Raw genomic sequence first — 25,052 nt, 5'->3', positions numbered from 1 at the left:
ACTTGTGAACCCAAAGGATTTTCTGCTTAAAACCTGAATATTTAATAGAGGCCCGAGGAGGTAAAACGTTCCGCTATTTCAAATTTAAAAAGAGCTCAGAGAAATGACTCAGAACAATATTTTCATTTTCTCCATGTTCCACGAATTATCTTGTGACCCTTTCAAAGGGTCCTCTCTGACCCACAGGTGGTAAACCACTGATCTAGACCCACTCAGAAATGAGTCAGTGTATGCAGCAGATGGATCATTTTGACCATTTACATTTAAAGAAGCTGTTGTGTATGAGCAACACCTGTACTATTAAATCTCAGCCAAGAGTCCTGCGATAAACGTTACCTTCTGGATATTTATAACATTCAGTTTTTCTTGGGACTCTAGTGCTCGAGTTTTTTTAATTTAAATTTAATGCGATCGAATACTACAGCCTCGAAACTTACCATCTAGTTGAATCAGTCTGCCTCTGGCACCCGGTTAAGAAATTCACATTAATATTAATATTAATTGTATTCTGCATGAATGTAAATGTCTTCAAGTTATTGTGCCCCTTCCCTTAATCTTATCGCTTCATGACCAGAACGGTGAGCCGTTGTATCGACGTCAGTTTTCAGTTCCATTCTTTTGAATTACTGTCACCGTGTATAAAGAAACATGCGTCACATTCATAGGGCCATCTGCTGGACAATCACTGAAAGAACACACACACATATACTGTATATATATATATATATATATATATATATATAGAGAGAGCGAGAGATATAGAAATGTATAGATAGATGGATGCACGCAGAGAGAGAGAGCGAGAGATATAGAAATGTATAGATAGATGGATGCACGCATCCCATGATTGTCTTTCACAAAATTGAATTTTGATGCCGATATGGGTCACGATACAAATTAAAGATTAAACTTGTGCACATGAGACTAGTGCACTTTTTAGCTCGTTTAATCATACCATATATTCACTCTGTGTATATACACAGTGACATGTATGACATGATACACCCCGAATAGGCCAGCGGCTCAAAGTGTCGGCCACCAGACTTATGTCACTTGTTGCCCGATTTAGTGCCGCACACAAACAAATCTCAATCCTGTTTACGGCACCCAGAGAGTAAGGACGATGCAAGCTATTTATAAAGGGATTGAAATCTTTATTTAGCCTCGTACAGTACAGTGCAATGGTTCACCTTAATCCAGTGTTAACACCGTGAACCCTGGGCCCAACACGACTGGTGAACATTAGCCTGACAGCCAGCATAATAAGCCAAGTATCCAGATGGAGTCAACCCTTAAAAGGTTGCTGCAACAAAACCCCCAGTGTAGAGTTTTACGACACAAATCATTTAGGATTCCACTTCTTGATAAATCAAACTGCAACATGTTTGAGTTCAAAGTTGGATTGTGGTGATTGTTGGGGGGGGCTCATAAATATTCAGACGTGGTTATCATAGTTATTAAGTTGGAATGTGTAACATGTTTTCTTCTCTCTCTCAGATAACTTCCATCCCGTTTGTGTTGTTGAGTGACGCGACGATGATCCTTAAGCATTGTAGGATGAAGAGGAGACGTTTCCACCTTTGCCGGTCCAGTTGGTGTGGATGTAATGACCGGGGTTTGACAGCAGTTCATACGTGTGGGCTCCAAAGTAGTCCCTCTGGGCCTAAAAAACAAACAAAACATAAACAACGTTTTACACCCTCACAGAGATACCAATGATTCATTGGACAATTGTTAAATCCGTCGACATTCAAATTGCTTGTTTTGTTAAACCAACAGATTAAAACTAGAAAACTAAGTAATGGCAGATCTCTGCCAACAGTTGTGTCTCTCTCTCTCTCCTCCCAAACAAAGAAAAGTTGAATCTCACTAACGTTTTCAATCTTTCCTACAGTGAAGATGGCGGCGGAGATAAGAACTTTAATGGAACACAACATATCGGCTTCTTTTTTAGCCTTGCCGATTTCTAGAAACGCCTTTTGCTACCGAGGTACTTGTTGATCACTTGCACCTCCTACCGCCCGGCTGACAATAGTGAGGAGTCAGCAGTCAATGACGGTATAAAACACTCAATAAAATATATACATTCTTTTAATTGTGAAGCAACGTAACCATGTGAGGACCTTCAGCATAAGGTCATAAATGAGAAAAGAAAATAATATTAGCCGAGGACAGACAGACGCAAGCGGCAAATCTCACATTTACCGCTAGTAACATTTGACCTGTTTGTGTTATATGAGCATCATGTGTAGTCTTACCTGGAGGAGGTTGGCTGGCAGCTTTTCGTGTCTGTAACCGTCGTAGAAGGACAGAGCTGTGGTGAAACAGGGCATCGGGAGGCCGTGCTGGACTCCAGTGCACACTGTTCTGCGCCACGACTCCTAAACAGAGAAATGAACCAGGTTAACAACGGTCTGTTTTTCATGGAGGTAATGCAATTTGGTGTTTACGGGCGCATCTTTTGGGGGATCTATTGGCAGAAATATAATATAGTATTAATAAGTATGTTTTTCTAAGTGGATAATGCCATGAAAATAAAAATGATTGTGCTTTCAGTACTGTAGAATGAGCCGTTTATATCTACAGATGGAGCGGGTTTTCTTCAATCGGTCCGCTAAATTGCACTGCCATGTTTCTACGAACGCCAAGAACGGACAAAACAATAACCAATCAAGATGTTTTCGCGTTGGCAACCGTAGTTCTTAGTTATTCTACACGCTTGGCACACGGGAGACATTTCAGTCGGCTGAAGTGTTCATTAATCATGCTGCCTCGTGTGTGTTTCTCTATTTGTGTCGGTTTGTGTCCCCTCAGGTCTGATGCAAACTGTTGTCTTCTATTGGGTTGAGTTCAGCTAGGTTTTCCACATGTCCGTTAACAGAAGACCTCAAACAAGAACTCTTGAATAGTCTCAGATGACAGCTTGAATGATGTATAAACAATGAATAAATCCACAGTGTCATCGGCAGGATCACCAGTTTGAAAACTACTAAAATTAAGCCAACAAGTGGTGCTGTTCAGCCTTTTCTTTGTAAAAGAGGAAATAACTGTTTTTTTGTGTCTTTAGTCAATGTGGGTATTGCAGATTGATCTTTGGCCACTTCCTCCTTCATCATACCTGACAGTCCTGCACAGCATTACTGAAGAAAGTGTCCAGCAACAAGTTCTGCAACTCCGCGTCCCTGTCAAACGCCTCTTTGATTTTACCCAGGAAGACGCTGGTGGGGGAGAATAAAGAGCAGCGTTAGCCAACAATGGAAACAGAAAAAGGAAAAGATTCTGCTCACAGTAACGGGACACGTCCTTACATTCAATGCATGAAAACATACCATGAGCAGGTTAAATGGTGGCCAACACTGCAGGTCACCCTGAGCGTTAGATTTGGGTTTACTTTGAGGAAATGTTGGTTGTGACACTGGTTTGTTTTGTGTAATCTGGCATTCTTCTCATTTTCTGGTTTTACAGGAAGGGTCCTACTTTCTTTCAGTTAGATTTCTCACTCCAGCGTTCCACAAAGGGCAATGACAAAAAGAGTTCACAACTTCTCATTTGAGTGTTTTTGCTTTCTCAAGAAGTCTCCCTTACAAACCGTGTTGCCAAACCACAGTTTTCACCATCGGTGTGAAAGACAACGGTTGACATAAAAGTGGCACAAGGCAGCAGTGAGGCAAAACTTGTGGTATGGAGACACAAGTGAGGCAACATGTACCTTCGGATGATGCAGCCTCCTCTCCACATCAGAGCGATCCCGCCGTAGTTGAGGGACCAGCCGAACTCTTTGGCCGCCTGCCGCAGCAGCATGAAGCCCTGCGCGTAGGAAATGATCTTGGAGGCGTAGAGAGCCTTGAGAGAAGAGATTGAATATAAATCTGACATCGTGACAGAATTTGTAATGACTGCTGGTCACTGTAAGCCGAGCATCAATCCTCTCGAAAACAAGAAACTGAGCATTATAACCTTCACGACTGCAGGATATATTGCAGGGCTGTTGTGTTAGACTTTATCAGTTTTAGCAAGGTGTGCCTTATGAACTGGCAAGTATACCACACGGTGTGTTCTACCTTTCTGATGTCCTCCAGGAAGACAGCCTTGTCACCGCTGAATTTGACACCCTGTGGCCCTGAAAGGCTGCGGCTGGCCTCGACTCGCTCATCCTTGAGAGAGGACAGGCATCTGGCAAAGACAGCCTCCCCTGAAACACGGATAAGGAACGAGACGGGGAGGGAGGGAGGGAGGGAGGGAGACAAGAGGCATAGAAAGGGACAACAAGGTAAGCTCTCTGCACACGTCACTCAAAAACAGAGCTCGGTAAACAGTCATTTAGATTTTCTGAAACCCTTCACAACAAATGATCACATGGGTTATGCTAGCCAATGCCACAGCTATGCTGCAGGGACACCATGCTAACATAAAAACAATGCCCAAGGATCAGCATGACTCAGCAGTAGCTATAAAGGATTCATGCCACTATGACTGTTAGAGAAAAAAAAAGAAAAAAGGATCGCCAGTTGCCACAGTAAAATGTCAATTAGATCACCACAAGAGGAAGCTACTGTTGGGTAAGCATGACTTGCCAAAAAAACAGCACAGCAAGGTGATGCAACGGACAGGCGGAGAGAAAATGTGTCCAGTGAGGGAACTATACCGGTGAGGATTGTTTTCCCTATCGGGGTCAGAAATGCATCCATGCACACTGTACCGGCCCGTCAGCCGGCTCAGCTCTCACACAATGAAACCTTTTGTAACGCCTCTATCTCTCTCTCTATCACAAGAGGATCTACAGCACGGAGAGGGATTGAGGAAACAAACCTGTTTTATAAAATCTAATCTCTACTATTGGTTGCAGGGATTTGGTGAAGAGCAAGTTTCTGCTCCCAAATATCTGCATGATTGAACTTTTACTAAAAAGGTTTCGGATGCATGTCCCATTCACAAACTGCGTCTGCTTGGTAGGGCATGCGCTGATATAAAAGACATCTTTGTGACCTGTAATTTGTCCATGGCTGTTTATGAAACAGACTACCATACAGTCAGAGCAAAGAGCAAAGCTGCAGAGAGTATCACAAAGCCTCCTTATGTCACCTGAGATGAGCAGGCCACTAGAAAAGCCTTCAATCTTCTTAGTGGGAGCCATACATCCATCAAGTTCTCTAGAGGAAGCTCAGAGGGCACGCTGGGAGTCAACAAAGCTAAACATTAGCTAAAACCACTCGGCCTACTGCCCTTCATTGTGTTGAATCGGTGTTGAAATCTTAACACGTGTGATGCAATATAGCTGCGTTTGCCATGTCATCATGGCAAACACAGTTTCCTGAAAGCAGCCAGCAATGGAAGACGAGAGGAGGAAACCAGAGACTTCCTCGTCTACAACCTCCTTTCTTCCTCTTACCGATCAGAGTCACAGGTGTGCCGTATTCCAGGGCTGAAATGGCCGTCCACTTCCCGGTGCCTTTCTGTCCAGCACTGTCGCGGATCTTGGGCAGCAGGTGTGTGCCATCAGAGTCCCGGTATTTGAAGATGTTAGCCGTGATCTCGATCAGGAAGGAGTCCAACTCGGTCTTGTTCCAGCTCTCGAAAGCCTGAGTGACGCAACCACAGCGTGATGAAATATAGTCAGCCACACTTATTTTTTTAAATTCCATTTGGTTGCACGCCACAAAACGTACCAGTGAAGATAACGGGTTAAAGCTCACCTGTGCCATCGCATCGTGGTCCATACCCAGAACGTCCTTCATGAGGTGATAGGCCTCACAAATCAGCTGCATGTCGCCGTACTCAATGCCATTATGGACCATTTTCACAAAATGACCTGCACCCTCATCTCCAACCTGCACAAGCAAGCCAAGTCAGAATATTTGTGAGACGACTTGACACGACAACAACTGCTACAGCCAATAAGTATAGTAACCATTCGGCACGCATTAAAACAGCACTCACCCAGTCACAACACGGTTCTCCTGTTCCAACCTTGGCAGCGATGCTCTGGAAGATGTTTTTTATGTGTGGCCTTCAAAATAAAGAGTTTTCATTTTCTCATTTATCTTGTCAGAGATATTCACTGTTTCAACATGCCCAAAGTCCCACAGCTGTGTCAGGTGTCACTCTGTGTATTTTAGCATTTCTGTGCCATCTAGCATGGATCTGAAAGTGTGAGCGGTTAAGACGTTTTTGGGAACTCACCAGGCCTCTTTATGTCCACCCGGCATGAGTGAGGGTCCATAACGCGCCCCTTCCTCTCCGCCACTGACTCCGCTGCCAACAAACAGGAAGCCCTTCTCTTTCAGACTCTTACACCGCCGCTGTACACCAGAAAACACAAATACTATGAGAATTTTCTACAAACTAAATAAGAGAGTTACTACCAAACTGTTTTTTTCCCCAAGACTTACTGTTGTGTCGTTGTATTCAGAGTTGCCACCGTCGATGATGATATCCCCAGCCTCAAGGAGAGGAACCTGAAGAAGAACAAATGCAGCACAGAGCCAATTATTGTAACGAGGAAGGACTCAATTTTCCACGAGTGATTGGAGCAATGTTCAGAATGAACTACCAACCAGTTTGTCGATGAAGTCGTCCACAGCCTGTCCTGCCTTGACCAGCAGGACGATCCTCCTGGGCTTCTTCAGCTTCTTCACCATGTCCTCCAGAGACTCGGCTCCAATCACCTTGGAGCCCTTCGCCTCGTTCTTCAGGAAGTCATGCACCTTGGACACGGTTCGGTTGTAAGCACAGACCTGTTGGGAGAGGTTTGGTGATTACTGGGTGAAATTAAAAAAAAAGGGATTAATAAAAAAAACAAAAAAACAAGTGGAACAAGTTTTACTCAGAGGAGTTATGGGAGTGAACACAGAAGTCATCATCTTACCACGAAGCCATGGTCATTCATGTTCATGATGAGGTTTTGGCCCATGACAGCCAAACCAATCAGTGCAATGTCTGCTCTGTGAGGAGAAGATAAATAATCACATTAACCGAGCATCAGCACGGTCATATACAACTGTCCACAATCACACTAAAAACATTTTGGATTTTATGCAAATTAAATCTTATTTGTAATGTATCTTCACTCCATATTTTGTATCTCTTTTTACTACTAACGGTTATTTTTGACGACATTTTACGTATGATTCTACTAGACACTAAAGCGTGTTAGCTAACGAGCTAACAGTTTATTGTACACTAACAGATCAAGAAGATTGCTATGAACAAATTAAACGAGTAAGGTCACAAAGTGTAACGCAACAAATGATTTAACCACACGTATATGCCGCTTCCTTCCCACTTTAACGGCTATTTGAATAAGTTAAAAGCTACTTGGAGAACTTACTGAGCCATGGTGTGCAGCGGATAAGGTATTTGACCAGTGACAGTGTTCAAATGACGGACGGGCTCCTCTCCACTGAAGGTTTTACTCCTCGCTCGTGATTCACTTCCTTGTTCGGAGGCGAGGAGGGGCTCAGTTCGCCGCACGCAGAGTGTTCCACAGAGCAGCCAATCAGATGACGGCCAGTTAACTGAAGCGATGTTTTTCGCCAATTCCCATTGGTCCAGAATTGTGAGCAGGTGTATACGTTCTCCTATTGGTCCTTTCGGCCGTCACTTACAATACGTCAGCCCACCCACCCCTCAGAGGCCGTTTCATTTTATGACACACGTACTAAGTACATTTAACAGAGGAAGACAATATTCTCTGAATACCGTACGCCTAAGTAATTGTACTTTATTTGAGAGAGAAATATACTTTTCACTACTTTTATTCTGCAGATATAGCCTACTCTCTATTCATTTTGTACATGAACATTGCACAAAATACCATATATTGCTCAAGATTAAACCAGTGGCTCGTGACCTCTTACATTAACAAAGTGTTAACTTGGATCTCTTTGTCACATTTAAGATGTCTGAGTTGGTTGTTAGCAATACCACCAAGGAGTGATTTCATTTAAAAAGGCCAATATGTCCGTGGCCCAAAGAGGTAATACTGACTAAAATGTTTCATTTGAAAAACAAGATGTAAGAGAAAATAAAATGTGCAGCAGCGCTCTTCTTCTGCCACTGAAATTCGCAGTAATAAAATAAACATTTAACTGAATTTTGTGAATTAAATATTGCAAAAGTATGAGTTCATTAAAAAGCAAGTGTGTCAATTAAGAGTTTCTTTTTAAACCATTTTAATCTCCACACAAATTAATTTTCATTAAGTTATACTGTATAACACAGAAATAAGTGCACCATGTTGTAATTAAGGATGGATTATGAGATGGGCCCTAATTATGTGTCATGAAATGCAGAAAGGCACAATGGCATGTAATCTAATCTTTAATTTATACGGGAGTGCCAGTCTGCTTTCCACACTGTATGTGATTTCACACAGCTAAACCATACACCAAGCCTCATCTCTTCCTCATTACTGGAAATCTGTGGCAGCTCACAGGGAAATGACTGCACTAAACCAGTTTAACGTCAGAACGTCTTTACATGCATGAGAGGCAGGGAGGAGGAAAAGAACACAGATTTCATAATTTTGACTCACTGTGTTATAATTAAGTTTGACTAAGCATGAGTATTTTTGTTTTCCTCATTCCTAACTGCGTTTTGTTTTCCCGTTAAGAGATGTGCTTTGGTAGCACACAGGTATCAGGAAGTTGTAACAAGTAAAAAAGGAGGAGTCAAGCTGCACAAAGGAGAAGATAGACAGGCTGCACTTGTTTTGCTAATGCACAGTTTGCACTTTTATTTTTGCCTCATTCACTAAACAGTTCAATGGTGCAAGATTACCATACACAGAATTAGGATATCTGCATGACACATCTATGCTATACAGCGAATGGATTATAATTATTACAAATACAGTAAACATATTTACATTTTAATTCAAGCTCCATACAACACAGATATTTACAAAATAAGTATGAAAATGAAACCAGTCTGACAAATAATGTACAGTGTTAATGTTGTGGTTTGTCTTTTTTCTTTTGGTAGACAAATCAAAAGGGAACGCAGTTAACCGATATTAATTGTCAGAGGGGAAGATGGAAACTACCATGGCTAGTTTTGTTTTGCAAGGCATCAACGGAAAAAAAAATCAAAGTGTTGAGGTGAAGAAAGACACCAGTACAACAATAGTATACTGTCATTTTAGATGTCACTAGCTACTTCATATTATATTCCCTGATATTAGAAACAAATTAAATGACTTAAAAACCACCCTAATTTTGTTATAATTCAAGTGGCTGGCTAGCATGAGTAGTGAGTAAATATTCTTCAAATCCAAAACAGACTTTCACTCAAACCACTTTCTAATGTAACTCACCTCGCCTGAAAAAGATGCAGCGGGTTACATTTTAGCTCTCCTTTTTCCTTTTTTTTTTTATTAAACGATGGAAAAACACAAATCTTCATAGTACATTCTACGCTCCCCCAGTTCAGACTGGAAGAGGCTGCCACACCATCATTTGGTTCACTCAGAGTAGAACAACTAAACCGCACAGACTTTATTTGATCAGTTAGTTGAACCTTTTATTAATATGTGCAAAGAGCTGCAAACTAATATGTACATTGCAAACAATAAATACACAATCCAAAATAATACACCTCTGCAAATTAGTCAGTGACGTGAAGATGTTTGCTCTGACAGGTCTTCGTATCGATACGTATCTCACACAATACGCTGAGGTTAATGTGAGGTACGTTGCACTGAGAGCCTCGATCAGTGCATAGATAGCTTTTCATTATTATTATTATTTTTTCTTGACGGAGAAAAACATTTTCTCAGAAACAATTCAGCAGGTTTCAGTTTCTCTGACCAGCAGGTTGGCTGACCCAAGGGCAGTGACGCTCCACAATTTTCACTCATTCTGACTTCATATTCTTCATATTCTTCATGTCCTTACATCAGCAACCGATGAACACATGTCCCCAATAATTGCACAAATATCTGTAACAGGCAATGGCTACCTCTGTTTCAAAACCCTTCAACCCTAATGTCGCTTTCATATGATAGAGTGGGCATACTACTGGTTGGTTGGCCAGCGTTTTTTAATGCCCATCTGTGCTTGTCACACTTCTACCATTTGAAGAAACAGGGGTATAACCTATCAGGAGCCAAATGTAACATCTCTAGTACGATGTACAGAGCAAATATTTTCATAAACAATATCAGAAATAAAACCTTTGCGTATATGTCGTCCCTTAAATATCACTTCTTTCTTTATAATAAACAGCTATCCAGTGTAGCCTTGATATGTGCTCTTAACAGTGTTCCTGATAATCAAAAATAATCATGACCTAAACATGAGTGATCTGCCCTTGTCTTGCTATAGATATGTGTTAATGTGCAAAATAAGGTTTAACACCAATATAGCTGGTTACAACAAAGAAATAAATGCCCCGTTATATTTTGTATAAAACTTCACTGTGGAATGATTAAAAGCATAATAGAAAAAAAAAAAACAATGTTAATAATAATAAAAAAAAAATGTCAACCCAATGAGAGTTAGATGAGTTTAAATTCAAGAACACAAATAGAAAATGGTAACCTGTGGTGCTGCTGAACAGTAAGTACTTCTTTTTAGAGATTTTACCCAACACTATCACGACAGTGAGGGGAGTCATGTGGTAGATCTGTCCTGCAGGCTATGTGCGAGCAGCTTCATCAATTATCTACTGGCGTCAAGGCTAGAGCGTTGCAACTTCAATCTCTCTCTTACTTCTTCCTTCCATTTCACACTTCTGTTTTGTCTTCGGTATCACATGCATGTGACGGCTGAACTAAATATTAGGCTCAACTCAAGTTAGTGCAAGAAAAACTGCTAGAGGAGCTGAGAGGAATGTCTTAAATGAGAGTTAACTACGACACTGATCCCAGAACAGACTGTATGTACAAAGCATATTCTGTCCTCCTACTCCTCCTCGAAACCGTGTTTGTTCTTTAGATGAAATAGTAAAAGTACAGGGATAAACATCTACTCCTGAAGGAACAATCCATTGTCACATTTTCACTGATGAGATACGATGTATTTTGGATGTTGACACAAATGCATGATTGTAAGTAATCGCTTGACTGACGGCACTATCGGGGGTTGGCGTTAGTGAATGTGCACGGACTGAGGAGTGGGATCTAAATATCACATGTATGACCGCTGTAATCCAGCCCGGCCCGCAGGTCGAGTTGGGACACGCTTTTCAGACTTAACATTTTGTATCTTAAGGCCGTTTAGGAGACGGCAGATGAGCGCTAGAAGCGGGGGCCTGATGCAAACCTCATGAAGAGAAGAAAAAACTATGAATTCATTAGCAGCAATAGATCTTGAAGTAGCGTTGCTTTTGTATATTTTCCCTTCATGGTTTCAACAGTAGGTTATCTGATTTGTTTTAACTTTTTTGAGTAAGCAAACCTGGTCCGGTCATCTCCTGACGACTGCTGCAGTTAGCATGCAGGCGTCTTAATTAAAAAACTAAACAAAACCAAAGACCAAAAATTGAAATCAAACTCTTCTCGGGAAACAAATAACACTGATAGAGACAATTTCTTTACAGATGATTGGCAAAATGAAAATTAGTGGCCAGAAAGAACAGTTTCTGAAGAATCGTGCACACACAAGTAGACTATTACAACATGCTACTAGTTAGGGAGTTAGGGAATGACGACAAAGCGGGACAAAAATAGATCGAAACAGTGTCATAAAAACAAAAACACAAAAAGCTGAGGAGGAGGAGGAGGAGGAGGAGGAGGAGGAGGAGGAGGAGGAGGAGGAGGGGAAGAGCAATAGAGAGGAGGAAAGCTAAGTTGACAGAGGGTTGTTGGAGGGTGAAGGGGAGGCAAATTTCTCTGGAACTGAAACTTTTAGTCGCATGAAAGGAGACTTAAGCCACAAGTCTACTTACAAGAGAAAACTGTCAAGAATCACAATGATTAATAAGTGTTAACACTCGGTATGTTCAAAAGGCTTGCCAGAAAGAGTGGAAGCCGTGGTTTCCTGTGTGCCAGTCAAGACACTCAGTTCTTCATTAGGCCACTGCGCCTCCTCGCCAGCTTAGATCTGTGGGAACAGGATTATATTTTGTGACGAGAAGAGAATTCAGTTTTCTGAAGGTATTTTGAGTTTGACTCAGCACTGATGTACTGTCAGCATGAATCCTCTCTCCTCCAGTTCACCTCAAATTACTTCATAAATTTCACTATTACTGTGGACTTTATCATTTTCTGTAAGTTCTTTCCTGCCAAGATTTCAATCAATAATGCACTTCTGCAGAAGTCCAAAGTCAGTTCTCTGCCAGTGTCAGTGCTACAACAGATATCCAAGGGGGGCACGAAGGCGAAGGTTTCGTTTCAACATTGGGGGGGCATTTAATAAGTGGGGGTCCTGTCCCAGGAAATGTTCAGCATTCCTGTAGTGCCCGGGTGCAAACCTGTGCGTAATGCAGCATCCACAGGCTTCCCTCAGCCCTTTCTGTCCGAGCCCCCCAATGATTTGCATCGTAAAGCAATAGAATATTATAATTTATAAATACACGTTTGTCATATTTTTTATTGTTTATTATAATACAATGCATTTTTTCAGAATTCTTTTGGGCCCCTCCCGTGCTGCCGACACCGGTCCTCTTCCACTCAGGTTACTCATGTCGTTTACATGTGTGCATCTTAACAAATGCCTGCACAGGCAGCCTACAATCCTCTGCGTTTTGGTTCACTTCTTGCGATTGGGTAAGATTATGTTCTCACTATAATTGAACCGCACTAGGCAAAACGGTCCTTGACCACCTCTTGCAAGTGGTCACGGACCAGCGTACGATTACTGCATTCACAACTGCCCAATCGAAATGCACCAAGGGTTGAGCTGATGACTAAAATGACTAAATATTGGCTTGTTAAAGCGCCCTAAGAGAAGTGCGTGTGCGTACCTTATCGTTCCTGCTAGCAGAGGGTTGAAAGCATACAGCCAGTCGTTCATGTCTTTCTCGTTGTTGGCCTGCAGCAGGATTCCTCGATGTTTTGTGCACACAGCAAATGTGTTGGGAGTCTGAAAAGAAAAACACCAAATATTTGTCATGCTGCATATGTTTTCTATCTATACATCATTTAGGGTGCTAAAGGAGAATAGTTTTTGAAAGTTGTTTATCTCATTATTTCACATTTTTGTGAAAGTCTGAAAAAACCTGATGTAGGGTTTTCTCCTATCGAGAGATACACGGGTATTTACTCTGAGTGTTCAGTTATTCATCTGTTGATACACTTGATGAATTGAAACTCTACCTTGAGCATGGCCTGCTGGTCTTCGCTGTATTCCACCTGTGCTGTGGAGAGATTGAGGACACCCCGCTCCACCGGGTCCTTGTCGCTGTTGTAGATGAAGACGTAGGGCCGGCGCACAACCACAAAGTGCTTCACCCACGAGTTGGAGCGCGGCTCCATGAAGCTTAGGAAACCTTTCTTAGAAACTACCGATCTAAAAAGGAGCAAAAAAAGGGAGTGCTTGTTTTTCAGCTAACTAAAATTTGGATTTCTTCCAGTTGAAACCCCCCAGATTCAGAAATCAATTCACATCATTTCTGCTTGGACTGGAAAACAAGATTATCTATTTTTGTTTGGGCTGCATCTCATATGGACTTTTTTTAAATGACATTGCTGCAACAGCAAAATAGCCAACATGTCAGCACTCACCCTGGCCTCATTTCTTCAATATCAGGCACCAAGTTGAGGAACTCGTTCTTTCCAGCCCGTGCAAGGTAGGAGGACTCCAGAGTCGGAACCATTGGGAAGTTTTCATAGTCCGAGCAGGAGGGACTGGAGGCACGGGAGCTGTTCTCTGGGGTCCTTAGGAAAAAAAATAGTACACCAAGTTAGCATCATGGTGACAGCCTGCCAATGCATTCAATCAGAAATAATGCATAGTGTATTGGAATTAAGCTTGCAATTACACCGACAGATACTGTATTTAGACATAAAATATGCATTAAATTAAAGTTTTACTTCTGGTCCATGGAACCACAGCGGGAGTCGGACAGAGAAGGGCAGGTGGAGGAGGGGGTGAGAGTGGCGCTGCTGAAGCTGGTCACTGATGGGTCACGTCCCATTGGTGAGATGTCAGACAACTGAGGGGGAAAAGCGCATGAAATACTTATTAAACACACTGTTTTATTTTCCAAAGCAAACACTGAAAGAGGAAAAATATAGATTATTGGAGAGGGCACTGCTGATACTAAAGTAACTATTAAGTGACAAAAAGTAGATGTTCATTCAAGGGTCACATGCCTATTTGCTACAAATCTCTGCAGAATATGAGCACTGAGATCAATCTATACCCGACAGTGTACATGAATCAACTACTTTTAAAAGCTTAGAGTTTCTTTCTATCATTACTCACCTTGCAGTCACTAATACTGTTGACCACTTGGTTGTATTCACTGTTGAAGGTATGTGTCAGAAGGCGCAGGCACTACAAGAAAACAAAGAATAGACTGATCTGTTCACAGCAGAGGAGGAGAGGCAGCTGCTACCAGTTGATAATTACGCAGCAAAGAATAAATCATCACTGTCAGTATCCCATAATACTGAAGTTACTCTTACCTTAGTGGCCAGCTCCTTCTCCCGATCCACCAGGCTCTCGATGTCGGCCGAGTCATAACCGCTGCTCTCGCTCGGCGTGATGGCGCTTTCAAAGGTGGTGCTGGAGATCTGCGAGGAGATGGAGGTGGAGGTGGACAGGCTGCCTGAGCTCATGCTCGGGGATAGCAACTCGCTCAGGGACTTGGGGGTGGGAGCTGTTCCCAGGGGAGCATCGTCTCCCAGCTTCTCCTTCAGCAGAAGCAGGTGACGGGTCTTCTCCACCTGGATGAAGGACAGGGGCGAGGTTAGGTACAACTTTAGTTTCCATCGTGATGATGGATGAAAGTTTGTAAGAGGAAAGTGGGTATTTTTTCCTCTCAGTGGGATATTAGACAAGGACACAGTGGGGAGATAAGTGAAAGCTTTGTCAGGTCAAAAAAGGGGTCAAAGAGCTTTTTTTTTTAATGTAAGATTGCAGGTGAGTGTGACCCACCTCATGCAGCTGCTCCATTTTCTCCAGCTCCCATTGGTGCTCCAGGATGAGACTGTCTCCTCTGGGCCTCCAGCCGGCCAGGTTTTCCTCTCCACGCACATAAGCCACCGATGTGTCCAGAATCTTTCTCCTCCTCCGCTGCATCCCTGTTCAGGACAAAATTACACATCAGGACAAAGCTCTCGGAGGAATCTTGATAAACTGGGCGGCTTGTCTTGAAACATTTCTTGATGCCGTCTGCTCACCTGGGCTTCCAGAGTCAGACATCTTGCACAAGCTCAGCTCGTAGATGCCAGTGACTCGATTGCTGTAATGTAGCAGAGGAAATTCCATTTTAAGAGGACTAGATATATCACATGATCCAGCTGTCACAGTGTGGCAGTCTGAAGTCTTACCAGTCAGGGGATTTAGAGTATCCACTCCCAAAGAGGTTCCTGAGGGAACGGGGAGGGGAGATCTTTGCGTCTCGGGAGTAGAAGACCATGCAGATGTCTTTGGTAATAATAGCAGGCTGGATGCAATGGTCCAGCTGTGAAGAGGAGACAAAGTGAAGATGTTAGATAGATTGACATACAGAGAGGTAAAACCTAGAGCTCAATGCAAAAAGGTAAAACACAGAAGAGCAATGACTGACCTCCAAGTATGCAGACAGGGTCATGTAGATCTTCTCTCCATAAGGAGTGACTCGGTTAAGCAGGAGGGAGTTGTGCAGGGAGCTGTCCCACACTGCCTCGAAGCGGTAAAAAGTCCTGAAGGGGAAAACCAAAAAAATGTTTCACTTATAAACAAAATTACAGAGAAATGAACTCGCTATAGTGTTATTTTCTGTAAAGTCCTACACGGTGCTTTAACAACAGTGTGTGTAGGATCTAGTCTTACTACAAAGAAACAAACTAGACACATTTAGTAAATAACCACAGTGTGTCATATATCATTCTGTAATTGATCTGATGAATACTATGACAGTATACACTGAGTATACATTGTGCAGTGGCTGAAGTGGCCCTCACACTTATTTTTAGTCACGACAAGATGTGAGGAAGCACATTGAGGTGAGAGCTCGACAATAGACACAACTAGATCAGAAGCCACAGCAGTTAACAGTGTCAGGTGTTGTGGCGAGTGCAGCGAGCTGTGTGTGTGTGTGTGTGTGTGTGTGTGACCCAAACAGCGGCAAGCAGAATATAAAGCTGATATGTTCTGCATATCATGTTTACATTATGATACAATAGTGACACTGTTCCTGTCTTTGGCAGCAGGGGGCACTCCTACCTACAGACTGAGAGCCAGAGCTGCCCTGTTGGTGCCTCAATGGCCTTGGTTGTTATTGAGCTATGACTCACACAGTGAATAACAGCTGAGAAGAAAGCATTCATTTGGAATCTGGGTGCCACACAAGACCAACACACTGGGATACAAACTAATACAAAAAAGGGTTTTGCATTTGCATGTAAGATTGCCTTTACTTGTCCATAAATAAGTTGGAATGAGATTTGTTCTTTCAGATGCTAGATATTGACGAAAATAAAAAGGCAGACCTAATGCAACATGCCAACAAAAACACAAACTGTGGAGAACTTATTTCTATGAATCTATAGGACTAAAGAGAAGCATAACGATCTTTCACAGAAGGAGCCTTATGTTCTCTGGTCACTGGTACCTATCAATATCCTTATCAATAGAAAGCCTGAGCACAATCAAGAGTCCAGCCGCAGCAGGAGGAGAGAGAGAGTGCACAGACAAAAAGAGAGAAGCACACAGTCAGGCAACAGAGACAAGGGAGCAAATTAACAGGAAAATCAACAGCAGTGAAAATGGAAATGGTCATGCAATGATTCCACTGAGCCTTCAGCTTTTTTTAGGACAACAACACATACACATATGTTGCCTGATACGGTTTACAAACTGTAACTGACAACATGTGGCAATAATGGACAAATTGACATAACTGAGTTGATATTTTCTGTATTAAAAAAAAAAAAATGTGTTTGAGGTTAAGGCTTGGACTAACAAGCTGAATGTCAGCAACAAACCTTCTCTTAGCACCAATACATCCATATACACTGTTGTGTCCAGTGAATATACAGTATGTGGTTTATTAAGTACAGTTGGCTACCTGTTGGAGTTGTGGGACGACTTGATGTTCTTGGCAGAAATGATGTTGAGGGACAGGACAGCATCAGCAGCGCTTTCGTCCACTTCAGTCTTGCTTCGGATCCGACCTGATGGGATACAGCAGCACAACATCAACATCTCGTCATGGATTAAAAATACCTTTCATATGAACTCAGCCACAGTGCAGATTAATAGCCATGTTGTCACAATGTCCATAAGAGAGAGGCGGCCTGAGGCGAAACAGACACAACTACACAAAATGGAATTATGACCAATATTTCCACTGCTGCCTCTCAAACTAAACTTCCTTACAGAAAATAGAAGCAGTTGTATCATATGGTCAGGGTATCCACTGATTCTGCTGTGTGAATGAGGAAACAATCATGCAGTAACGGCTCTTCTCCTCTAATGTGAAACAGCAGTGTTTTGTGTCTCTGTTTACTGAACGAGTGATACGCACTCACCCACTACAAGCTCGCGAACGTCCTTCCAGTGGAGCTCGCTTCCCTTCTCATGGATGAGAGTCACAGTGATCCTCCGCTGGATGCCCTGCAGCACACATGACAGGAGCTTAGGATCATCGTAGACACAGCTGGAACTAATTTAAGCTTCTCAATGTTTCTTGTAAAGAAGAAATATTATTTACTGGATAACAAGAACGAAATGATGACGTTCCCTTTGCTTTTGTGCGTGTGAGCATCGCCACTGACTTTATAAAATGTGTGATCAGTGTCTGTGATTAGTAGGAATTGTGTAGATCTCCGGTACCTGGTGCAGTAGGTAGGTGCCATTGCAGGCCAGTCCTCCACTGTGATCCACTACAGCTGGGATGTACCTGTGGAAGGAGGGAGGTCATACTTCTCATGTCATACTTACCGATTATAATGTCTTGTTTACTTTTCCTGAAGCATAAACATTTCTTATGCGGAAACACACCAAACATGTTTTAGGTGTGAATATAAGATGAATATGTAGACACTCACTCTCCGGTGGGCTCCAGTTCACTGATCTCAAACCAGACCAGCAGGTCGTACTTGCTGCAGCATTGACCCAGGTTGGACTTGGTGATGGTGTTCAACTTGGTAGCTGGAACTGAAATACACACACATAAGCTCGATATTAATTTCAGAGGGGATGAATGAAAATAAGTGATAGCTATTAACTATATTAATTGTATTACTAAATGCAGGCTGGATGTGATGTGAACACACTGCTGACCCTGGACTGAGCAATCAGCCCACACATATTCTGTAATACCAATACTTAAAGGACGTGTTAATCATAAAGTCTGTTATTACTGAAATAAGATGGACACAAAAAAACGGGCAATAGAACACATTCAAACCCAACAGTTGCACATACTGAGATGCTATAAGGAGCTAAATCACAGATTACACCACACCCTGCTGTCTGACACGTCAGGATTATGTTCCTGTTGAAACAGGCTAATCTCTGAAGCACACAGCTACATTCATTTGTGTTCAATGTGGTTGAAATGAACATGAGAACTATCGTAATTGGACTACAGCTGAACCTGTAAAGGCTTAAGCCTCTGGATTCTGATTTATGCTGTGAATATTACTGTTTGTCAGTAATCCTCTATGATTATGATAAATACATTTTTTTATTATTTGGCTTAAGATTCAGCATATGCAGCAGATTTACCTGAAGGTGTCAGCTGAGGCCAGTTAGTAAGCGACAGGGGAGGGATGGACTGAGCTGCCTGGAACTAAATAGACCTGCAGCGAGGTGCAGCACACATAACCACTGCAGAGCTTTGTGGCGCTACTGCCTGCAGTCACCGAGTACCACATGAGCAAAGCACAGCTCTAGTCTAATCACTACAACACAGGTGCATCTAATGCCTCAGCTATATCCGCTGTACCAACCATGGTGCCTGGGCACAATTAGCACAGGGTCATTGGGCACTGGGAGGAAGATGAAGTGAGAGAGCTGGTCAGCCTCATCCTCCAGACTGGCCACGGCAGTGGAGGCCAGGGCGTTGGCGTGCTCGGACAGCGTGTCCAGCACTTTGACGTTCACATAGCCACTCATCAGGTAGCGGACTAACTCTATCTTACGGGTATGGTCTAGGGTTTCAATATACAATATTGTACAAATGGTGAGAAAGATTGGAGGGGACGTGTGAAAAAGGAAACGTGGAAGAGGGAGGACGGAGTTGGGTAAGAGGATTATGGATGGTGTGAGAGTGATTAAAAAAATCCAAAGGAAGCGAGAAATGAAAAAGTGGAAGGAAATATGAGGCATGCTGATATAACCACAACGCACAGAAGAAATATGCTGAAATGATGGAGACAGGGGCAGAACATATTGCTGTTACAGTATGTGGTGTGAGGACATTAAAATCCTTACCTGGTTTAGACAGAGGCATGGGAATAGGGTAGTACTTCCTCGACGGTGTTGGAGGACTGTTAAAATAAATGTACAATTAACCTCCAGTACAGAAACCAATTCTTACTAAATCTATCTGGTGTACCAACTGTGAATAATTACAGCATAAGAAAAAACATTTTTAAAGTAATACAGATGAAGCTCTACAGAAGTAACCACACCAACCTAATCAGTTCCTGGCCATGAAGATGCAGCGGGTGCTGCTGGTAGTGGCCGAACACTTCAAACACAATGGGCTTGGTCTTGATGTACTCAATGAAGGACTCTGTGACCTCAACTGAAATCTGCAGTCAAAAAAAAGGGGGGGGGGGGTTAAAATGAATTAACATAGAGTTGTTAAACTACAGCTTGTGTGTGTGTGAGTGTGACCTCACATTCTGGACGTGGTAAAAGCCCAGAGGAGCTCCTTTGCCAGTGTTCTTCAGAGGCTCAGTGGAAAAAGCCTCATCATGACGATGCAGGAAACTATGGAAAGAAAGATGAATGAGTGTCAGCGTGTCACTTAAGATTGAGCTAGAACTTGTAGTTCTCATTCTCTATTGGCATGGTGAATATTTCTTTAAGTGTTAAAGATGAAGCTGTATCAATTGTCTATTTGATTTTGATTTGTGAACTAAAATCAAATTACTTTCAAACCTACAGAGCCAGAAAATGACATGTAAATTAATTACACTTTAGTAATACTATTGCCATTTATCAGTTTCTCCCTCGGTAAAGCTCTTTTAACTGTATAGCTTTGATATTAAGATTTACTTTTCACAAACTCTATTTTTGAGGATTGTGGACTTACTTGAATTGGCAGAAGATATCTGCGTACTCAGGCGGGACGCCACTGGCCTGGAGCACAGTAACACGGAAGGTAAAGATGCTGCCCACCTCCAGCTGGCCTGCCAGACCATCATCACAAATCAGCTTGGTGTCTGTGATGTTACCAAGCTTGAGGTCTGAAGAAAACACAGGGGAAGGTTAGGAGGACTCAAGTTGAGATCTATTGAAAATGAGCCGCACCTGCGATTGCACTTTGCAATCTGCATATGAATTCTAAGCTCTGCACAATACAATCGGACTGGTTTACCGCATATTATAAAGCTTGTGATTTATAGAGACATTCCTTCACAGAGTAAGGAAAAACAGCGTCAGTCTTATTTCCATGACTATACAATTGAAGCCCTCCTTTGCATTCAACAGGACCATCTGCCAAGTGTGCGTCCCTTTAGGCTGAGAGGTCGAAATTTACGAGCGGGGAGGTGAAGGTCTGGCGGTCGTACCCATGTCATTGATTCTGTTGAGCTCCTCTGAGGGTGTGATGACCTCTGAACTCTGGCCCTGACCCTCCACAATGCGCAGCTCTTCCATGGACAAGCCGGAGCGGGTCATAACCGTGGAAGAAAAGTCATTCTGATTGGTTGAAAAGGAGATAGATGCAAAAAGTTAGTATGTAGCGGTCAGCGAGAAAAAGGAATAAACTAATCTCCCCCTGTAAATGCATTTATATATTACTGTGCCACATTGGATGAATTAAGGATTAAGGCTGACAATTTGCCATTTCTTATGTATATTTGTTTTTAATAAATAGAAGAAACAGTATAAAACTCCAAAGAAAAACAACTTCCTCGCTTTAACCCAATATTATACACCAACTCCCTCACACAAGTTAAAAACTACTTTCATGCGACTCTGGGCTTACCTTTTTGAAATACTCATCATCAAAGGAAATCTTGGCGGTTCCTGACTGTCTAACTCCTGACCCGTAGTCTGGGGCCTCCTCATCAGCTACAAAGAGACAAAACATACTTTAATCAGGATCCATCTCAGACACAGCGGAGTCAAGCTGCCAAAGCACATCAAGAGGAATACACAGAGAATCTAAGGGAACCCTCTCTCCGCCACCACATCTGTGGCTTTTCAAAATGTTCTCACAACGAAATCTAAATAAAAGTTGGAACTATTTATCTAGCTATTTGATTTGGATTAAATATATTTTGAGCTCAGTCTGCTTCACAAGACAATATCACACAAATGACTCATTAGCAGGATGGAGCCTGCGCATGAGGAATAGCCTCATTAATCTCTTTAATCACTCACCGGCTATAGCCTGGACCCCCACACGCAGGAAACCACGCACCTCGCCCTTCTCCGTTACTATGGCAACGCGGTGCACCAGTGGCACAGGGTACAGCAGGTTGCTCAGGTACACGAAAGCTCTGAGAGTAGAGAGGACGAGAGAGACATGAAAACCCGATTCTGGTGCAGTGTGACACAACAGCCGTCTTTGGATCCAGAGAACTTTATAATCTGTGTATATATATATATATATATATACTTATTCAAAGATATCCGAGTTGTCACAGAGAGTCTATTTTCTGATAGCTCTACATTATCCACATACGTCTTCCAAATGACTTAAAACATCATAATGAGCACAAACATTTCCAGTGTTTAGCATATATTAATGACTACTATATCATGCAGAAAAACATTAGGGACAATTATGTTACGGAAAGAGCCAAAACAAAACAAAGAAGAAAAAAAGTGAACATAAATCATAACGGCTCCAGAGCACTGAAATCAACCATCCACTTGAACCTGCACGACGGGGTGATGACAGATCACCTGGGATTCAGCAGTAAAGGCAGTAAAAGAGTGGTTTATTGTGTCGTATTATGTGCATGTTGGTCTCTAACTCACACACTCACTGACACTTTGTTCTGAAGGGCTTGATTTGTTTTGCCCCTCCTTGCCCCTCTCCCTCTTCTAAGAGACTCAAGGCTAAGGCGGAGTAAAGATATCAATCTGTAAAATCTCTGAAGTCACAGTGACGAGGTGGCTGAGCTACGGCTGTTGCGGAGTCTGGTCGGCTTGCAGCCGACATTTATCTAAGATTGGCACACGTCGTCTATTACTCAGCGATGACGTTTACGGCGCTGATGCAACAGCATTGGTACAACGTGTGCTGTGATTTCAAATGCTACTGCAGCATATTATTTGACAATGACAATCGAAACAAACTAATAAGCATTATTATGTGACTGTTGACTACCAGTGCGTTAATATTATCTACAATAATTTCCAAAAGCAATGTTAAAACAAACAAGGTTATACAAACAAATGTTTATGCAATGTAATAAAAAAAACAAAAAAAAAGGTTTAAAGGATTTAACAAACAATCAACTTGGACACAGCAAATACGTGGCGTTCACACACAGATGGGAGTTAATACAGTCAGCACTGTGATGGTGGCGGGGGATGAGACATCACGCTGGGAGGAGGTGGAGAAAAAAAAAAGGATGGTGGCTTTTCAATTTTTGGGAACCGAGTCTAAATTAAAAGTAACTCAATACAAAGCAGGCCTGTGAGCACAGAAGCGTGACTAATCATATTAAATTCAAAAATGGTCCAATTTATCTCCGCAAAGCTGCTATGAATACATGATCTGATTCTGAAAATATTCTTTCACCAAGGAGGGCTTTACTGATAATTAATAAGGGACGCTCACATTTCTTAAGACTCTGAATTGCCAGCTACCAAGATAACATGTAAAATGATATTGTATATCTTACATACTTGAACATCTACATTACATTAGTCTGTCCATCATCTATCTTAACATATCCATAGACATTCACTGCACTGAATGAATTCACCCATTTACATGAGTTTTCTTTCATACTTTTTACAGGAAGTGTTTTCTAACCTGCACTCACTAATCAAGTGTATTATTTCACTCTACATGTGTGTATTTAAAAATAAACCCAAAACCAAGCCATCATCCGCCCAATCTCCTGTTCCAGCCTGTGTGTGGAGGATGTGGTAATGCCAACTGCACAGTCACCAACCTTCCCACCAGGATAAACCAGGGGGAGCGGTCATAGAAGGGATCCTGGCCGTCACTGAAGATGTCGGAGCCCTCTTCGGTGCCGGCGTCTGAGCTGGTGTCATCCACAAAAGCCTCGTCGTCGATCAAGTCAGACATCTCGCTCTGTCGCTCGTCCGCCAGCTCTGTGATCTCGGAGTCAGTGGTGGAGAAGGTAGGCGAGGGAGTGCGGTCCGCCAGGTGCTCATTAACACAACCGTGGAAGATGGGAGCGCTGAGCGGGTTGGTAGTTTGGGGAACAGTGGCAAGAACCAAGGAAAGGTAACAATGGAGTAATAGAAGAGTTAAAGAGACTTCATCAAGTCTAAGATGTGATATTTCACTTTAACATTGTTTTCTCACAAATGGCATGTTTGGTAGTTTCCTATAACAAATAAAATACTAAAACATTTTGTAACATTTGAGTTGTACAATCAAACACCAACAGTAGCCATGCATTGATTCGTAAAGATGGCCCACGCTTACTTTCTTTTTCCTCGTGGTTATTTCATGATCAGCTAAACCGAATAGAATTGTGACTTATATTTTTCTAATACTACTAAAGCTTTTGCAAATGCAACAGAATGATTCATTTAATAAAGAGCTGGTATTACAATAAGCTGCAAGGTGTCGCAGCAATTTATAGAAACTAAAATGAAATACCACTTTAAAAGGATTTACATATAAATCTTCTAATGTTGCCGGCACAAGAGGATAAAATACAAAATGCAACAAATTTCCACTTTATCCAAATTCACTATGTTGCTAACAAGCTTTTGGACTGGAAGGGATATCAACATGAGAATGGCAACAGATACATGAAAATGATACAACAGATACATGAAAATGACACAATTTATGATAAAAAAAAACATAAAACATGTCAAATAAAATGAACAAATACACAAAGAAATACTGAGTACAAGTGACATGAAATTAAGAACACCAAATACAGCCACAAATGTAACATCAAATTATAAAACATCAAATATACAATGAATAAAACAAAATAAAACATAAATGATTCAAAAACATGTGATAGCACTGATACACATGACTCGGAAAGAAAAGCATGGACCCGTTTCAAATAAAGCTTCAAAAACTAAACGTTTTAGAAACAAGCAGCACAACAAACAGTATTCAAACAGGATGTTTGGTGGCAAACTACAGTAACATTATGCAGTATCGTCTGTACTTTTTCTGTAATTGCGTTACGTACCTCCCCACAAGTTTAAACCAATGAAAGCGATCATAGAAGGGGTCATTTCCGGTCATAGTGCCATCGCCGTCCTCCTGGTTTGTGGAGGCCATTTCTCCAGCACGGTCATACATCTCTCTCATCTGTTCCAGCCTCTGTCTGCAAATGACAACAGAGTACAGTGCACTTAACATTAATGAGAGGCAGAAAGAGAATACACGGCACACCTAATGGATGGAGGGAGGAGATGTAGATATATCAGTCTCATTCATTCAGTTCTTTGTACTTTTTGTACAATTGTTTCTGGTACTGAAGGCATGAGAAATGATCTGACAACAGACTGTAGTGACCGACGATTTCTTAAACAAAACGTGCATAATAGATGACATGCTGCACGTTCACTGGCTATGTATTTAAATATTAAACGCATCTG

The 25,052-nt window shown here is 42.0% G+C and overlaps 2 protein-coding genes across 6 annotated transcripts in view; both read right to left on the bottom strand.

The window, feature by feature from the left end:
- Positions 1-1,144: 1,144 nt before the first annotated feature.
- Positions 1,145-7,423, bottom strand: pgd (phosphogluconate dehydrogenase). The gene is made up of 13 exons (XM_079167294.1): positions 7,328-7,423; positions 6,866-6,941; positions 6,555-6,734; positions 6,390-6,455; positions 6,181-6,299; positions 5,938-6,007; positions 5,694-5,828; positions 5,390-5,579; positions 4,062-4,192; positions 3,710-3,843; positions 3,119-3,218; positions 2,259-2,381; positions 1,145-1,663 (listed from the first exon to the last, which is right to left on the bottom strand). Exons 1-13 carry the CDS (start codon positions 7,333-7,335, stop codon positions 1,544-1,546), a joined length of 1,452 nt encoding a protein of 483 aa, XP_079023420.1. The 5' UTR covers positions 7,336-7,423; the 3' UTR covers positions 1,145-1,543.
- Positions 7,424-8,733: 1,310 nt separating this feature from the next.
- kif1b (kinesin family member 1B) overlaps positions 8,734-25,052 on the bottom strand; it is a 55,915-nt gene continuing 39,596 nt past the window's right edge. For 4 of the 5 annotated variants that reach the window (XM_079172736.1, XM_079172738.1, XM_079172737.1 and 1 more), the window contains 23 exons: positions 24,641-24,778; positions 21,654-21,772; positions 21,256-21,341; positions 20,837-20,966; positions 20,359-20,512; positions 19,943-20,033; positions 19,734-19,852; positions 19,530-19,585; positions 18,140-18,248; positions 17,925-17,991; positions 17,621-17,705; positions 17,158-17,263; positions 15,676-15,790; positions 15,437-15,570; positions 15,287-15,348; positions 15,042-15,187; positions 14,570-14,830; positions 14,367-14,438; positions 13,973-14,094; positions 13,664-13,816; positions 13,256-13,448; positions 12,904-13,022; positions 8,734-12,041 (listed from right to left, as the gene is read on the bottom strand). In XM_079172736.1, coding sequence (XP_079028862.1) covers positions 11,999-12,041; positions 12,904-13,022; positions 13,256-13,448; positions 13,664-13,816; positions 13,973-14,094; positions 14,367-14,438; positions 14,570-14,830; positions 15,042-15,187; positions 15,287-15,348; positions 15,437-15,570; positions 15,676-15,790; positions 17,158-17,263; positions 17,621-17,705; positions 17,925-17,991; positions 18,140-18,248; positions 19,530-19,585; positions 19,734-19,852; positions 19,943-20,033; positions 20,359-20,512; positions 20,837-20,966; positions 21,256-21,341; positions 21,654-21,772; positions 24,641-24,778 — 2,680 coding nt within the window. In that variant the 3' untranslated portion in view covers positions 8,734-11,998. Of the gene's footprint in view, positions 12,042-12,903; positions 13,023-13,255; positions 13,449-13,663; positions 13,817-13,972; positions 14,095-14,366; positions 14,439-14,569; positions 14,831-15,041; positions 15,188-15,286; positions 15,349-15,436; positions 15,571-15,675; positions 15,791-17,157; positions 17,264-17,620; positions 17,706-17,924; positions 17,992-18,139; positions 18,249-19,529; positions 19,586-19,733; positions 19,853-19,942; positions 20,034-20,358; positions 20,513-20,836; positions 20,967-21,255; positions 21,342-21,653; positions 21,773-23,404; positions 23,657-24,640; positions 24,779-25,052 lie in introns of all 5 variants that reach the window. The other variant, XM_079172741.1, reaches the window with a different exon arrangement.

Source organism: Pholis gunnellus, assembly GCF_910591455.1.
Source record: "Pholis gunnellus genome assembly, chromosome: 2".
Taxonomy (NCBI): domain Eukaryota; kingdom Metazoa; phylum Chordata; class Actinopteri; order Perciformes; family Pholidae; genus Pholis; species Pholis gunnellus.
Note: the sequence above shows the minus strand (reverse complement) of the source record. Positions and strands in the feature narration are given on the sequence as shown.

Coding starts and splice junctions, on each gene's coding strand:
- pgd (XM_079167294.1), bottom strand. Junction 5,580..5,693: donor ACCACGATGCGATGGCACAG/GTGAGCTTTAAC, acceptor TGCGTCACTCAG/GCTTTCGAGAGCTGGAACAA. Junction 3,844..4,061: donor TCCTGGAGGACATCAGAAAG/GTAGAACACACC, acceptor TCTTCTCTCAAG/GCTCTCTACGCCTCCAAGAT.